This window comes from Myxocyprinus asiaticus, chromosome 20, assembly GCF_019703515.2.
Source record: "Myxocyprinus asiaticus isolate MX2 ecotype Aquarium Trade chromosome 20, UBuf_Myxa_2, whole genome shotgun sequence".
In the NCBI taxonomy this organism is placed as follows: domain Eukaryota; kingdom Metazoa; phylum Chordata; class Actinopteri; order Cypriniformes; family Catostomidae; genus Myxocyprinus; species Myxocyprinus asiaticus.
In genome coordinates, this window is record NC_059363.1 from 25,395,877 (window position 1) to 25,414,494 (window position 18,618).

An 18,618-nucleotide genomic window follows, 5' to 3' on the forward strand; every position below is an offset into this window, starting at 1 on the left:
CTCTAATTTCGATAAATTCACTGACTCATTGACTTGATTACATAAAATGTAATCAAGTTTGGTTTTAAAAGATACATGGTTCATTTGAAGTTCACAGTTCATTCACTAACATACAGTATAATTATTAGGGCTGTCAATCGATAATTTAATCAAATTATATGATGTTCTTGCGAGGGACTCGACATAGAGGCGAAGGTAGAATCCAAATGCAGGAAGTTTATTAAACAGCAAATAAATCCAAAACACAAGGCAGAGACATAGTCGTTAAAGCAGGCAAAGTAGTCGTGTATAGTAATCAGTCCAACCAGGCAAACAGAGCAACAGGGAGGGGGGGGGGTGGGGTTGACAATGAAACTTCTCTCATCGTATACTTACCCTCATGCCATCCCCATTTCATCTCCTGAACACAAATGAAGATTTTTTTGAAGACTATCTCAGCTCTGTAGGTCCATACAATGCAAGTGAATGGTGACCAGCACTCAGAAGTTCCAAAAATTACATAAAGGAGGGATAAAAGTAATCCATATGGCTCCAGTTGTTAAATCCATTTCACGATATGATATTTGTGGATGAGAAACTGATCAATATTTTAGTACTTTTTTTTATTATTATTATTATTATTATTTATTTATTTTTTTACTATAAATCTACATTTTCACCAGCCCTCCTAATATGATAGGTGTGGTTGAGAAACAAATTAATATTTAGGTCCTTTTAATATCAATCTCCACTTTTGACCAGCCCCAGCCAAAAGGTGGTTGAATGTGAAAGTGTAGAGTTATAGTTAAAAAAGTACTTAAATAATGATCTGTTGCTCACCTACACCTATCATATCGCTTCTGAAGATGGATTAAACCACTGGTGTTGTATGGATTACCTTTATTCTGCCTTTTGGACCTTCAAAATTCTGGTCACCATTCACTTGCATTGTATGGACCAAGAGAGCTTAAATTTTCTTTTACAAATCATTGATTGTGTTCTGCAGAAGAAAGAAAGTCATACACATCTTGGATGGCATGAGGGTGAGGAAATGATTAGAGAATTTTCATTTTTGGGTGAACTTTTCCTTTAAGAATAGTTTAAGAATCATATTAATGAACACAACCCCATCAGTCTTTGCTTTGGCCAAAAAGCAATCCATTTTGCAACTGAATCTGTCAATCTGTCCTAGGTAGACTTATAAGGGCTTTTCTAAGGACACTATGTACACATGCATCAGATGGATGCTTTTGTAGGGTCTTAATATGGTTGTGTTGTGTCATAAAGAGAGCATTTTTAGGACACTGTTTCAAGGTAAATTTTGTTTGAAACTCATCTGGAGAACCCTGTATTCGGAGTTGTGCTTCACCCAGCCGTTTTAATGCAAGAACGTGACCTCATCTTGTGCTGTATGCTGTCAGTGTGTGCTTCTCATTTCCTAAATTGTGCATCCTCGTTTACTCGCTCCTCTGTCCTCGAGCCCGTGACCCAAAAATCGATCAAAGTCTGCCATCATTAAGGACTTACCAATTCTCTAAATGCACAAGAGGAGGCAATGATCAAGGACAGAGGAAGCTTATCGAGGACGCTTGAGTGATGAAACAACTGAGTATCCTATGTGGAATAATTTTTGGTTGAAGCACCTGATACCCGTATAAGTTCTCCTCCCCTTTCAAATCTCACACAACATTTTTAATTCATGTTTCACATTTGCAGTTTAATTAAAAAAATTGTCACATACTTCAACAGTGCATCTTGAATTATTTGGATTTATAATGAATATATAAATAAATAAAGTTTCAATAACATACAGGCAAGCATGTCGAGGTACTGCAGCTGCCCAAAAACGTGCTCTGAAGTGACGCGCGAGTGAGCAAGGACATTTCATTTTACAAACATGTCTTGCTTCAATTCCTCTGTCTTCATTTCCGTTCCTTCCATCCTTTCCTCGTTTCTTAAGAGGGTGTAGTTAGGAACCAAGGAAAGGAAACGAGGACACACAATTTCAGAAATGAGAAGCACCCAGTGAGTGTGGTTTGTTGCCTGTACAGCTGCTGGCTGGGACTCATAAAAAGATGAAGGTGAACATTCCTTATTATGGTTCTGGGGATTAATTTAATAATTGTTTATAAAATAAACAGTTTTTTTATGTAATTGATTGCACTGAATTCATGTGTTAAATTGACTAATAAGCCCTAATAATTATATAGATAACAGGCAATGTCCACATTTAACATTTTCTTTGCTACAAACTAGAAAAAAATAAATAAAAAAATAAATAAAAATAACTGCACACAGGTTTGGAAAAACATACGGTTGAGTAAATGACAGAATTTACATTTTTAAGCTAACTACTCCTTTAACTGCTGCCTTTTTGAGTACAGACCAGACAAGGACATACTCAAAATAAAATGGTTACAGTTCATGAACCCCTGGTCTCTATTGAAAGAAGACACTTAAGAGATTTTTGTCCAAAATTCAGAATTAATTTAAGAAAATGGTTAGTAAAGCTCAGATTTATTGTCAAGTATGCCTATTTGCAAATATGACTGTCCTTGCCACAACCTAAAAACACAATGAAATCTTACAATGTTCTAGATCTAATCTGAGGGTGATAACTCTCCTACTTTGAGTTTTCAAATTGTCAAATTAATTTTCTAAAAGGCTGCTTCATAACCACATTCATTCAATTCATTCGCAATATGCACACATTCACTTTTTGTATAAAGCCTGATATGCTGAAAACATCTCTGTTCATGTTGGGGTTTTTTCACATTCACGATTACGAATGACATTACGAAGCACATTCTATACATAAAATGGCAAATTTCTAGTTTGCATCCTTGGAAATTACTGAGGGTTAGTATGTAATTTCTTTTGTAAAATAGAGGTCAAATATCACAGTTTAGCTACTAACATACAGTACATGGCATTAACATTCACGACATGAGTCATGTTGAATAATTACTGCTTAGTTTCTATGAAACAGGAGTCCTGCCTTCTTTGATCTGATTGACCATGTCAGACTTTTTTTTAACCATTATGTAATCCCTGCAACAACTTTATGACAATTATACAGCGGTGCATAATAGACTGCATCAGCAAAACAGCAAAACTAATATCAATTATTGGGGGGTCAGGCAACCCCTCAACCCAAACATATTTGTTTGATATGAACGTTTGTTTGTAGGTGTGTTTGTTTTAATATTCATCTGTTCTGCTCTAGGTGCTTTCATTTTAAGTTTGCAGGATCAAGGTATAATCAATTTTGGTTCTCCAATAACACCATTCACAGTGGCAAAAGAGTGGGTTTGGATTAGTAGCAGTATTAAATTGCAGTTCTTTGCGCTTTACTGAGATCCCCCTTCATCTATAACAACTACAATATGATTCTTACAGAGGAGGACACATTGTGACATCAGTATGAGAAGAATACTGAACAGGAACAGAGAGAGACATTCAATGGTGAAGATGATGTGGTTGTCATAGTTACCATAGTGATGAGGTTGTGAAGAGGGGGATAGGTGGTCCTACGGTAGCATGTGCATTGGTTTGTGAGTCAGAGTATTCTACCTATGAGTGTGTGTATATGTAAAGGTGAGTGGTATGATTAATTCCAGATAATGGTAACAGTATAAATCATGATATAGTTGTTTTAGCTGCAAATCTCATGAAAAAACGGTTTATGAAATAACCAGGTGGTAATGCCTATTTGTGAATAATGTAGTGAATTAAAATACTTCAAAAATTAAATGTACTTCATCTCATTTGATTATTTTCTCCTATAATTTGGAACTTGATGAGTCAAAACAAAAGATTTTCTAACAGCTTCGCTACATAAGAATTTACTTAAAAAAAACAAAAGAATCAAGAGTCAAATTAATTTTATAAAATAAATAGTACAAACTCTAAATTCTGATTAGAGGAGCCACATTCAAAGCTGTTGTAAAATAATCAGTATTCACAAACATTTGACTGCATATCAGTTTACTGCTCCTACCTGTTCCCATAGAAACACAGCACTATACCTACATTTTTGCTGAATATTTTTTTAAGAGGCTCGTTGAACATATCGCATCACATTTTTGGTGAAATGTATTTTTAATCTGCTATATAAAATGTGATGCGATATGTTCAACATAATATATTAAATTGTATTAGCATAACAATGTGAGGAATTTCTTAGTATTTTTATATTCCCTTTTGCTTTAATTACAGCATGCACTTGAGCTGACATGGACTCTGCAAGTTTTTGAGAATGTTCCAAAAAGCATCTTGTGCTTCAACGGAAGCAAGAAAATCTGATCTTTTGTACAGAGTTAACATGGTTATTGTCACAAATTTGCTTATTTAGTGATCAAAATAGTGCAAAATCTTAAATATCATAATGTGTCTTTAAATACTTCAAAATTCCTAAAGTTTTTTTTTCCTGATTTAGAATTCCAGATTTTTAGTGTGGACTGACATTTGAACTCCCTGTAGTCATGACTAAAGGTTGTTGTTAGGCATGAAGCACAGATGATATCAGGAAGGATGAGACAAAAGATCCAAGTGCAGAGAACAATGATCAGTTATGTAAACACAGTAAGGCTGGTAAAGCTTCGAGAGAGGAACCCAGCACAGACTGCAGCGTGGAGAAGGATGGTGTGCTCATAGGTTTGTGTGCGTAGTGGTTGTGTGCAAAGCGGTCACTCTGCAGAGAATTATCACTGAGAAATTCAGAAGTGTCAAGGAGGCAAGGCAAACAGGCAGGATGGTAACCACAATCCTGGTGCAGGACTAGCAACCAATATACAGACAGGATATACTAGGGCAGAGAAAGAGAGTGGTCAGATACAGGACTCAAACAAACAATCAAGCAATGAACTCAAAACAGAGAGAGGAAGATATAGCCGGGAACTAATGGCGATCAGGTGCTGCTAGTTTGCAGTAAGCTGGCATGATCAGCGTTACCATGGAAACAATCAAGGCTTCCATGGCAAAGCTGATAGCAAGTCAGCGACACCTGAACATGACGAAAGAAAACAAACCAACAGACTCACCCAGACCGTGACAGAAGATGTTTTACCAGGTAATATTCACAATGTAATAGCAGCTAAGGTGTGAAACACCTGTTCACCTAGCTACTATGTATCACTGTGCAGCACACATAGAATAAAATTTGTATGACGTAGTAACCATTTTATAAAATCAGTACGGCATTCCAAGCTGTGCTGTGAGTATGATCATAGCTAAAGGCCATTGTTAGCATGGTGACTGCAACCCCACCGATCAGCATCAAGACCACAGCTATCTGTTTTATTAATCATTTTTTATTTTAGTCAATTACATTGTCCCATTAAATTATTTCCTTTTCACTACACAACTGGTCTTAATCTTCAAATTTATACGCTGTTTAATGTATTGAAAAGAGCAATATAACTTTCCTGAACAGTTAAGCACCCATTCAGCTAATACTGATTTATGGAGGGCTTGACCAAACAGTCTCATTTAGAAACTTAATGGCAAGGATTGAGAGAGCAGATTCAAAAGGTATTCTAGTGGAAAAAAATCAAACACTTCCAATGCATAACCAGCGAGCACTGCTGTTTGCATTTTTGTTTTATCATAAAAATGGAGCCAATTAAAAGCACCATCTACGCCATAAGCTGTGGGTATTTTTAGTCATAACTGCACCTTTAGTGTGCTTTGCTGGAGTCTTGATGCTTGATTCATATGTTCACAGATTCCATTCTACGATTGGATTGGCTTGGCTCGAATTCTTTGTGCTTTTGTTTGGCACTCATATCTCAGAGAGCATGGCTACAAAGACTTTTATCAAATGCCCAATACACCATATGGCAAAACAGTGTTTCATAACCTTTAGAATCTAGATACTTATTTTCTCACTGAACCTAGATATGCACTCTGAGTGTGTGCACTAGTTGTACAAAAAAAACCTCACTTGCCTGGATGAAGCATTGCGTTATGAGTTCAGTCAAGTTAACTGTACCAACTGCGAGCCAGGCTCTATCGCCCAGCATTAGTTTCTGACCTCACTGATGTTTTTATGTCTAAATGGGAGCAAATCCCCAGAGCCAAGATCCAACATATAGTGGAAAGCCTTCTCAGAAGAGTGGAAGCTGTTATAGTAGCAAAGGGAGGACAAAATCCTTATTAGTAGCCATGGCTTTTAAATTAAATGTTCAACAAGACCATATAAAGTAGGTGTAGTGTCTTAGTGTTCTCATGCTTATGGCCAAACAGATGACTCAAATTTATAACAATGTAACTTGCTTGCATGTCAAACCAAAATGGTATAAGCATTCCTGTATGCTTCAAAAACAGTCGCAGCTGTGTAGATAGCAGCATACATTAATGTTTGTAAATTTTTACATTCTCGTATGTTGGAGTAGTGAAGCCAGCATGGTGTAATTTTGCTGCCCTTCCCCATATAGTTGGACACATACAGGGAAACAGATAGTAGCAGATCGAGCAGCGTGACCTGTTGCTGTCCTGACACAGCCTCTGTCCTCAGGGTGCGCTGACGGGAGACAGCCATGACTCATTCATCAGAAATAGGAAAAAGTAGCCATTAAGAGTTTTGAAATAGTGGCAACCATCCGTTTTTTTTGCACACTGTCCAAAATAACTCCCCGTGGTACTTCTACAATTAGCATTTAGCACCTTTTTGCTTCCAACTTCATTTATTTATCTCACGACAGCCCAGTGGGTACCCAGAGATTTTTGGAAATATTTTTTTCTGTTAGTAGGTAATAAAAAAAGTCCCATTAGTGGTGCTAGATGCATCTCACGTTCAAAGGCTGCAATATTTCTCATTATAAGCAGCAAGTCAGTTTCCATTAAGTATTTATGAACCAGGAATAAACTGGGTAAATCTTGTTCTTTGTACAGGCTACAGACATATTCACAGAGTGGAAAGTGCCATGGTTTTCTTGTTCTCTCTCTCACTCTCAATTTCTCAGCCTAACACCCTTGCAAATCAGAGAAATACAGCTAATCACAGAGAGAGAGAGAGAGAGAGAGAGAGAGAGAGAGAGAGAGAGAGAGAGAGAGAGAGAGAGATGGATGGATGAAACTGTGAGAAATCGTCTGAGTGAGAACATTCATGCATTTTGGATGCCAGTGCTCACCTTGCTGAACACACTGTACTGCACTCAACACTAATGAGCAGGCCAGTTCTTAACAACTCAAAGGAGTAGAGGAAACAGAAGACAAGAGGAAGTCTGATTGTCTGATTGCCAGCTCGGGGCAGGAAATGAGATTTTTGGCAGAATGGGCAGTGAGGAGGTGCTGATTGTGATCTTGTTGGCATCAAGGAGGTCTATGATACCTGGAGAAAGCCAAGTATGAGACCTTCTTGCTGCCATCATTGTACATGGGCTCTCAGCTCTGGACAAAGTAAATTTTGAGCCTATCACCAGAGCAATAAATGCCATGTGACTAATTGCACTGGAGCCGCAGGAAAATGACATCCTGACTAGGGCTGCAACTAACGATTATTTTAATAATCGATTAATCTTCAATTATTTATTAAATTAATCGATTAATCAGATAAAAAATATTTCCTGTATTTTATTAAAATTTGATATTTTTAAAACAGAAATTATAAAGGGCATACGGATTTGGTTAAATTTACAGTACTGAATTCATTATTCTATACTCTCACAAAACTTTAACAAAACCTGAATCATGAAAAGTTACGTTTTTATTTTATTATTAATATTATTATTACTTTCAGGACATATACAAAACAGGTCCTTTACTTGTAAAACTTAACAAAAAGTACTCTTCATTAAAGAGTAAAATGATCCATCAGGGATGCAGTAGGACTAAAAATCAGTCCAGCAGAGGGCAATGGTAAAACCAGAATAGAAATATTAATAATTCTGCCCAGATGAAAAATACATAATTATTTTAGATACATAAGCTTGTACACCATCACTGATTACATACATTTGAAGTATTTTAAATTAATATTTTAGGTTTTAAAATGGTATTGTCACTGATTACATGTCTCTAAACTATTCTTTTCAAACCAATGTGTATGTTTATCCAATAAATAATGTTTGCCATGGTATAAATTTACTGGTGAAATCAGACATTACATTTGGCATTATCAGGAGGACTATCAAATATCAGAACCCTTATAATTATTATACATCATATTCAGCATTATACACAGTTTAATATAGTATAATTATCTGTAAACGCAGTGCAAATTCTCTCTCGTGCTGATAATAGTAATATCGTTGCGCATTGTTTTATGTGCTCGCATGAGGAGGAAAAAACAACTAAAACACTTTAAAATCAGGCACACTTTGACCTCTGAGACATCGGTGTGATATGCATGAGAGCTGCACAACTGATTACATTGAAACTGAAGTAAAGTTATAATGTTGCACGAGTTTAATCAAAATGATGGCGCTCCCTTTCTCCATTGCGATCGGTTTGATTGACGCGGCTGCGCGTGCATTGCTCAAGGCCCAGGCATACTTCACTTTGCGCGTTCCGTTCCATCTTGCGCACAGTTGTGTGCGCACAGCTTTGAAAGTATACCTCACACGGATGAGCGCGAATGGATGTGTTCGGCACGTGTGCAGTACAATTGCTTTGTTATACGCTACAAGACATTAGAGGGCAGCACCGAGTCATGTCATTTATAGGACATCCGCTCTTAAGGATAAAGAAGAAGAAAAACTGAGGATCCGCCATTAGAGGAAGCAACAACAACAAAACGATGGAGAAGGTTATGTTCTTCGACTACTACTTGACAGAACAGCCCAACTGTGCGTATTGGCATCTAGTAGACTCTTGTATCTCAACAATCAACCTTGCGCATGCGCATTTGTCCGTGAACAGTCCGTGCGGACAGAAAAATCTGGTTGCATGTGGACAGTGTGCGCGGATGTCCGCGGACAGTCCTGATGACGAAATTACATCATGCGGACTGTTGTGGAACGCGGACAGGCGAAGTATACTTTGGGCTTCAGTGAAGTTTAACGGAGACTCGCATGTGGTAAAAACAAAACTTTGTTTTGTAAAATACGCGGAAATACGTGCCTGATTTTGACTTCATTACATATATACATTATAAAACATAGAAAATAGCAGTAAAATGTAAGTTACGCACATCAAACGGCACAATCACTCTTTCAATGCACCTGAAGCAGCAACAGCTCCTTCTCTGAAGTGTTTATTAAGTGCTCTCATGCGCTGGACAACTTGGGTCATGTTTTTTTCCGCTTCAACTTGTCTCCGTTGTTTTTCAAATGAGTTTCATCATGCAACACATTTTTCACTGGGCTGTCAAGTGACGTCACTGACAGAGCTTCTCCATGCTCGCCGCATAAATCCAACTAATTGATAATGAAATTTGTTGTCGATGATTTCCATTATAGATAATTATCGATTTTATCGATTAGTTGTTGCAGCCCTAGTCCTGACATTCCAACAGTGTCACTCTTCACTAGCTCTTATCCTGAGCTGTGATGACAAAGGCAGCAGATAGGGAAAAATATTTAACACTTTTAAAGACTCCATAAAATCAAAATTAGAGTTTTGTAGCTTTTAGTGCAAAAATGTTTTAACTTTGAGGTCATCTATGTGCAAATGTACTTCTAAATAGTGGTCAACCGATATATAACCTAGGCCAATAAATCAGATGATATTTGCTATGTTTAAATGATCGGCATTGGCATCGTTTTGCAAGCCGTGATGGTGCAGAGAATCACCTGCTTGTATGTGAAACAACCAATCACAGTTCATTTTGTTGTTATGTGCCATCTTGTTTCCACAAAAATAGACAGACGTGCAGCAAAGTTTTATTTAAAAAGTAATGCAGGCTCAGCTGATGCGTACATGCTTGTGATGTTTAAGTGCTCCTGCGTTACATTCTTCCTGTCTCTCGTCAACAGTTCCCTGCATCTTTTAACTGTTTTTTCTAGGGCTATCGATTTAACACTTTAATTTAGTGAAATTAATTATATAAACAATAATGTGTTAACAAAATTAACGCAATTATTCATGCTCTGTGACGTGTACATAAATTCCGTAACAAAACTACGGATTTTCCTTCCATACGAGCAATTCAAGATTGAAGTACATCTGTTTTTATGAGTCACATCTATAGGTGGCAGCACGCCTCAACAAACCTCACAAGCAATGCAACCACAGAATGAGAACCACTCACTTAGGGGGAAGCACAACAGATGGGCGAAGCACAACAGAATACAGGAATCTTGAGATGCAATTTTCAAAGTTTTTACACTTTTAACTTGACACAGCATCCTAAAAATGTGCATTTATGATGCTTAATATCAGTGAGACGCTCCAAATGCATCCATCTGAGGCACACACATGTACATAGAGCGACAAATAAAAACTGTGCATATAGAAAGCAAGAATGTGTCCTGTGAGAGCTGGACACATATTGATGAACTCAATGCAAAACAGATTGTTGTCAACTGTAGGCTTGTTCAACGATATGAGAATAAATCAAACAATCAATGCTTTATTCATCTGCCACAATAGTGCAATTTATTTCACATCTTTATTTCAATTTTTTTTAAACCTCATTATATATTTATTATAGGCCCTACATATTCAATTTATAAATATTTGAATTATTATTCATTTTTTTTATATGAAATATCTTTATTTGGTGGCCTTTCTCAGCAAATAATGATGTATGCGATTATTTCCAATTAATTCCATTAATTAATCGGCATGTCATTTTAATTAATTCGATTGAAAATATCTTGCATATTGTGTTTAAACAATACAACTGAAGATCTTTCAATTACATAATTCACAAAGCTCACAAAACCTAAAGAAATCCAACAATGTCTTCCCTGTGAAGTGCGTATTCCTGTGAAGCTCTCATAGATTCTCCACTGAATGAACCTGAATCATTAAGAAGAATCATGATCATTAAATTTCTTACAATTCGCCTCAATATTATACAATATTATGATATATTTTTTACTTTTGCCATTGTGATTTTAATTTTTACTTTGTCAGTATACACAGCTACTTTTTAATGGCTGCCTTAATGGTGTACTTACTCTACCAGCAGGGATTAACTGCCTATGTTAACCAGCCAAACCTTTATATTGTGGCACTGTGGCACCAGTTGGCATAGTAGACTGGACAAGTTCACTCTGCCGCTGCTCTCCTGAATTCATGTTAAGGCTGAAAGTACAATGTACCCATCAGTCATCTCATGAGCCCTTTCTGCAGCCCTGTCCTTCAGCACCACCACCCAAACTTTCCACACGTCACAGCAGGAATCTAGACAAATGGACACAAATGGGTCATGTATTGTGCTGGGGGGAGGACAGGACAGGCTAGTTTGAATGAGAGATGGCAGAGATAGCCGACCGTGTGCACAGCAGAGATGGACAGCAGTGCTGCTCAAACAAATATTACAGACAGGTCTTGATAATAATCCACTCACTTCTGTAAAACCCTCGAAAATGATCCAGCTGAACTCTCGCACAAGCCTCCATTGACTCGCTCAGTTAAAGACCTTGTATGCCTTGTGCTGAAATCAATTGTGATTTTGACTCATACTAGAACATAATATTTGACATTGTTGTGTCCAAGAGGTTGAGCTTTTCTTTCAATATGATCTCATTGGCTGAACCCATTCCAGTTTGTCCCTGTGGTGAAGTGCTAGAACATAATATTTGTCTTTTTGGCAGCTGACACGTCAGGCTTGTACAATGTCATTGATTAAAGCTCATTGCGGAATGCTTGTACCTGTATAAAGGATAATGTTCATTGTTACTATGATTAAATATTTAGCTACATAGAGCTTCCCTGACTGAGCTTGAGTGTATGTGTGCGTGTGTATGTTTCTGCATTACAGTGAGGCATTGAAGCGAATAATTGAGCAAGAACCTGGGTCACTTATATTTTATGTTAACAACAGGGAGTTATTTTAAAATTCGCCTGTTCATACCCACAAGATTGAATTAAAAATCTATTTCAAATTAAATTCCTGTGAATTTATGGGAAGTTAAAGCTGATATATGTAACTTTTTGCAGTTTGCTGCTCTTTTTATTGGATATCTTGTCATGTTTAGCCATGGTATTTTATGCAATCACAGATATATCATGTTTGTGTTATGGTGAAATATAAAATTTAAACATTGGCTAAATGTATCCCATTTCATCTCTCAAGCCACATATACCCAAATAAGCAGAACAACAGGTCCAGAAGTCAGAATTTTCATTTTTTTTTTTTAAGCTTTTCAATAGTTCAAATCAACTCAACTCACTTTATTTATATAGCACATTTAAAACAACAGAGTTGACCAAAGTGCTTCACAATAAAACAAATAATATATATATATACACTGGCGGTCAAAAGTTTGGAATAATGTACAGATTTTGCTGTTTGGAAGGAAATTGGTATTTTAATTCACCAAAGTGGCATTCAACTGATCACAAAGTATAGTCAGGACATTACTGATGTAAAAAACATCTCCATCACTATTTGAAAAAAGTCATTTTTGATCAAATCTAGACAGGCCCCATTTCCAGCAGCCATAACTCCAACACCTTATCCTTGAGTAATCATGCTAAATTGCTAATTTGGTACTAGAAAATCATTTGCCATTATATCAAACACAGCTGAAAGCTATTTGGTTTGTTAAATGAAGCTTAAAATTGTCTTTGTGTTTGTTTTTGAGTTGCCACAGTGTGCAATAGACTGGCATGTCTTAAGGTCAATATTAGGTCAAAAATAGCAAAAAAGAAAACAGTTTTCTCTAGAAACTCGTCAGTCAATCATTGTTTTGAGGAATGAAGGCTATACAATGCTTGAATTTGCCCAAAAAACTGAAGATTTCATACAAAGGTGTACACTAACTCGCACAACTGACTCTAACAAGGGCAGAAAGAGATGTGGAAGACCAGATGTACAACTAAACAAGAGGATAAGTACATCAGAGTCTCTAGTTTGAGAAACAGATGCCTCACATGTCCTCAGCTGACAGCTTCATTCAGTTCTACCCGCTCAACACCAGTTTCATGTACAACAGTAAAGAGAAGACTCAGGGGTGCAGGCCTTATGGGAAGAGTTGCAAAGAAAAAGCCACTTTTGAAACAGAAAAACAAAAATAAAAGGGTAGAGTGGGCAAAGAAACACAGACATTGGACAGCAGATAATTGGAAAAGAGTGGAATGGATCTTGACCCTTATTGAGCTTTTGTGGGATCAGCTCGACTGTAAGGTGCGAGAAAAGTGCACAACAAGGCAAGTGCTACAGGAAGCGTGGGGTGAAATGTCACCTGTGAAATCTGGACAAACTGACAGCTAGAATGCCAAGGATCTGCAAAGCTGTCATTGCTGCACGTGGTGGAATTTTTGATGAGAACTCTTTGAAGTAGTTTAATATTTTTTTCAAATTGTAATAGTAATTTTTCATGTTATTAATGTCCTGACTATACATTGTGATCAGTTGAATGCCACTCTGGTGAATAAAAGTACAAATTTCTTTCCATAAGAGCAAAATCTGTACATTACACCAAACTTTTGGCCGCCAAACTTTATATATACATACACAGTATATAAAGAGCAAATTGACAAACGCTACCAAGACACATACACACACAAGTTTATACACTCTGATAAAAGGCTGGATATACAGAGTGCAATCAATAGCAGTGCAAATATCCATAAAACTCAAGATTCCCCAGATTCAAAAGCTAGTGTAAAAAGGTATGTTTTCAGCCAAGACTTAAAAGACTCCACTGTCGGAGACAAACGAATGTAAAGGGGAAGTTTATTTCGTAGTTTCGGGGCAATTACAGAGAATGCCCGATCACCCTTTGACTTTTGCTTGGACCGAGGGACAACCAGGAGCATTTGATTTGCAGGTCTCAGTCACCTAGAAGTATAAAGGCTTAGGAGGTCAGCAATGTAATGGGGAGACAGATTGTGTAGTGTTTTAAAAACAAGTAATACAATTTTGAATTCAATCCTGTACTAAACCGGCAGCCAATGAAGAGAGGATAACACAGTAATGTGCTCCCTTTTTTAAGTGCCAGTCAATAACCTTGCTGCAGCATTTTGCACTAACTGTAGGTGGGATAAGTGCCATGAAAATTACAATATTTATAATATATTACAATATTATACTGTAATATACATAGTGAACCCAAAAAGCATTTGGGGACTTTTGGACACTTACATCATCTGCCAACAAATGATGCTAGACCCTTTCTCTGGACTAATTTTTCTTAGCAATTTTTGCAATAACTTGTAACCTACAGTACTGGTCTGAGTGGATAAAGTAGTATGAAGTCAGTTTCCTAAAGTGTCCTAGCAAAGTAACCCAAGTTCAGCTTATTAAGTATGTACTGTACATGTTCCACAAAGTTGTCCAAATACTTTTTTGGGGCCAATATAATATAATATAATATAATATATAATATAGCTTGTTTGTATTACATTTTACATAAAACTGTTCATTTAAGATAAAATGTTTACTACCATCACTTATTTCGGTTGTAGACTTTTACAAGATTTGACAAGTTTTTTCAATAAAAAAATATTATAAAATAACAATAAACAAATTCATCATTTATTGTTGCAAAAGCCCAAATGTGACACCAGAAAATACAGAACAGTTCTTAGAATAGGTTATAACCTAAGCAAATCTCCACCATTCAGAGTCAGGTTTGCAGATTCTACCTTGCCAGCTCCAATTTACTGTGTGCATTGTTCACCAGGCATCCATATGTTCCCCACCGCCGTTAGTAGTGTACACAAGGTACTGCTCAGGTTTTTCCTCTGATGAATTACACAGTGTAGTCTAACACTGTTCCATTCTCTCTCACCTCTGAGATTTTGGCGAGAATCACTGAGCTTTCAAAAGTTCTGTAAATAGACAAACCAAACTCTGCAGCTTCTAAATATACCATGCAGAGATACGTTTTTCTGATCATTTGTGAAAATCCAGGACAGGCTTGAAAATAAAACGCAGATTTTTTGTCTCCATGAGCTTTAGTCTGTTTTTGGTGGATGTTGTCGCAATGAATGCATAGTCAGAAATAAAAAAGAAGAAAAAACCGAGAAACTGCTCTGAATGAGGACACAAACTCAAAAGTCCTTGGTCTGGGATTTGTTTATGTGGACATTCAAAGGCTTTAAAATTAATTGCAAAATTTCATAAATTCAGTGTTTTATCATACCAGCTTTTAATTAGAAAAAATGGTTGAGTTATCGAGTCTAAAAATTTAAATGACAGCCAAAGGGCCAGTTTGTCCTGGTATATGAAACATTCCTTTCCTCCAACAAAACAAACCCTAAGAGTATGGACATGTCATAAACATAATGGACTCCCTATCTGCAATTCAGTCTTTTTGTGAGTGTCTCTGGTTGATTGGTCTCTCTGTCTCTGTTCTTTATACTGATGAGTCAGAGGGCTGTTTTATGAATGATTTCATTTAGATCAGATTAAAGCTGTCTCTGACCGTTAATCTAGGAGTTTAGCCACTGTATTAATCAGGAATCATCTGATTGTCATGGGATTATGACTTCAGAGGGAAGACTAGGTCAGACGACTCTGCGAGGACAGTCAAATCCACACACACACATAAACTGAGACTGTGCTAAACAGCTTAGTCATGATGTTCGAAGGATAAAGAATGAGGTGGTGTTTTTCTGCTTAGGCAGAAATAACTCTTGAAGACCCCATGAAATCAAAATTTAGAGTTTTAGTCCATGTTTGTTAGCTTTGATCTATTTGCTATTGTACTCCTAAACATTGACAAAACGAACTTTTAGCAAGTATTCAAATTTAATATGTAAAGTCTTTCTCTTACAGGAAACAGGACCAAAAATATTAAAGATTCATGTTGCACTACACAGATTTTGTCCAATGAAATGCTCCATCACGCCTTCATATCACCGGCAATGACTAGCATCTTGGTTCATGGCTGTAATGAAAGCCTGCTGGCTATTTATAAAAGATGACCCCTTCGATATGTCCCCACCAAACTTCCTGATTCAATAGGAAATTCGTCAACATAGGAAGAAAACTGTGCTCATCAAGCAAATTCACAGGGTCTTGGCTCATACAAATGCACTTCAAGCTTTAATTGGTCTATGGTAGGGAAATTCATACTTTTATTACAAAAAATGATTTATTGCATTAATTTTTTTAACACGTTATTTTTTTATATAATATATTGCACTAAATTAACCCTAAATTAAATTAATGTTAAAACGATAACTCTAGTTAATATATTGATTAAATGTAAGTATTCAACTTAAAATGTTGGCACCTTATTTTTTATATGTTCTTAAAAAAAGGCCCTATAAAAGGTATAAAATGCCCCTGAAAATCATATGCAGGAGGCATGTAAACACCTTTAATGCCGTTCTTACCAGCTTATCCAATGTGCGCAAATGTTGTGCACAGTAGGGAATAATCCATTTATTTAAAATCTCATGAAAACACAGCTTTCTTATGTTGTTGGTTTTCTTGAATAAGCTCATTTTTTATAAATATCAGCATATTGCTGTGCACATAAACTGCTCATTATCCAATAGAAAGCCACACGGCCTAGGACATCAGCAGAAAAGGAAAGTCATTTCAGAGTCAGAACAAGTAGTTATATTTTGATGAATTGTGCACAGTTAGACATTAAGATAATAAAGTTAAATTTTGATTTCATGTTGACATCAATATGACCAATTTAAATCCAAGATAAGGCACTTTTGTGTAATCAGTTTTAAATATTTCAATCTTTTTGCATCTCAGTATGCGAACCATGCCTAAAATGCTACTGTTTTTCTCTTTTAGTGTGGAACTAGATTTTAAACTTCAGGAGGACAAACTGCAGCCCTTAATGAAGAGATTGTGTCCATTAGAAGAGCCGACTTACCCCTCTCTGCCTTACACACACGAGGTGTTCACCTCCACTCCCAAACGCAAGTCCAAGACTGAGTCCAAGAAGCACGCTCGCTGGAAACTCTGGTTTCTTTAACATATGACTAGGAATTTTATTGGATTTGGGATCTGTGCACTATCAGACCACCAAAACCAGCAAATTCTTGTGGAATTCTGCTTTACATATTGGATAAACATGGTGACTTGGTGGCTCATTGCTATCCACTGTTATGGAACAAGCATCATGGGCTGAAATGAGCGAATGGATTTTAATGAGGAATAACAATTGTTTTCTTATCATGACCCTCTAATAAACCCTCTGAGTTTGGGAACTATTGAATTCACCTGTGCTCACATTTTCCATAAGGATTACACAGTACTCCTTAGGTTCAAACAAGTTTGCAAGGTAAGCAAGCAGGGCTGTTATTAGATGCATTGTGTATGTGTTTTAATACTGTAATACTGTATACACTACCGGTCAAAAGTTTTGAAACACTTACTCATTCTTTATTATAATTTTTTTTTTCACATTTTAGAATAATAGTAAAGTCATCAAAACTATGGAATAACATAAATGGAACTATGGGAATTATGTTGTGACTAAACAAAATCCAAAATAAATCAAAACTGTGTTGTATTTTAGCATCTTCATAGTAGTCATCCTTTGCCTAGAATTTGCAGACATGTACTCTTGACATTTTCTCAACCAACTTCTTGAGGTATCACCCTGGGATGCTTTTTAAACAGTATTGAAGGAGTTCCCATCTATGTTGGGCACTTATTGGCTGCTTTTCTTTATTATTTGGTCCAAGTCATCAATTTCAAAAACTTTTTTTTAAAATTCATTTTAGTTTTATAATGAAATAAATTAATATGGTAGCACAATTATATTTTTGTTTACAAAACTAATTTCAAACATTTAAGCATACGCCTTCAGATCAAAAGATTTTTAAGATCATGAGAAACATTTCAGTCAAGTGTTTCAAAACTTTTGACCGGTAGTGTATGTCTAACTCAAAGATTTCTCTCTCCTCTCTCTACATTTATCTCTTCTTATTTTAGGGGCCCAGAAGAGCTGAAACGAAACGTCAAAACTAAATGCTAGTTTGCCTCAAAACTACTTTGGAGTCATACATTAAAGGCATCTAATCAGCAAAGCACAAACTTTTGAGAATTATAAAGTAGATTTGATACCTGAGATACCTCTTTTTCTCTCTCAGTCTTCTCTTTATTTCTTTCTCTCCAATTTTAGAGAGGGTTCAAATAAAAATGTATTATTATTCTATGACAGAATAAATTAAATTATACCTAGTGAGTGAATGCAGAATCCATTGACTGCATGCACTAATAATCTATGACTTTGTAGATATATTTTTCCTGGAAAATGTTGAGGATGCACAATTACAGCAGTATGTCAGCAATGGTTAGGGTATACATGTATTAATGAAAATGGGTTTAACTGGTTGGTGTTCTAAAAAAAATAAAAATAAAAAAAATTATATATATACAGGTGCATCTCAATAAATTAGAATGTCGTGGAAAAGTTCATTTATTTCAGTAATTCAACTCAAATTGTGAAACTCGTGTATTAAATAAATTCAATGCACACAGACTGAAGTAGTTTAAGTCTTTGGTTCTTTTAATTGTGATGATTTTGGCTCACATTTAACAAAAACCCACCAATTCACTATCTCAAAAAATTAGAATGATTGTGCCAATCAGCTAATCAACTC

At 36.2% G+C, this 18,618-nt stretch overlaps 1 protein-coding gene across 3 annotated transcripts in view; it reads left to right on the plus strand.

Moving 5' to 3' along the window:
- insyn2ab (inhibitory synaptic factor 2Ab) overlaps nt 1-18,417 on the plus strand; it is a 43,833-nt gene extending 25,416 nt beyond the window's left edge. The window contains exons 3-4 of one of the 3 annotated variants that reach the window (XR_007892179.1): nt 16,799-17,291; nt 17,948-18,417. Coding sequence is in view for 1 of the 3 variants with exons in the window: in XM_051646127.1 (XP_051502087.1) it covers nt 16,799-16,982 (184 nt within the window). In the remaining 2 variants the exon portion in view is untranslated. Of the gene's footprint in view, nt 1-8,686; nt 8,999-16,798 lie in introns of those variants that run through there. The other 2 variants (XR_007892180.1, XM_051646127.1) reach the window with 2 other exon arrangements.
- Nucleotides 18,418-18,618: the final 201 nt, after the last annotated feature.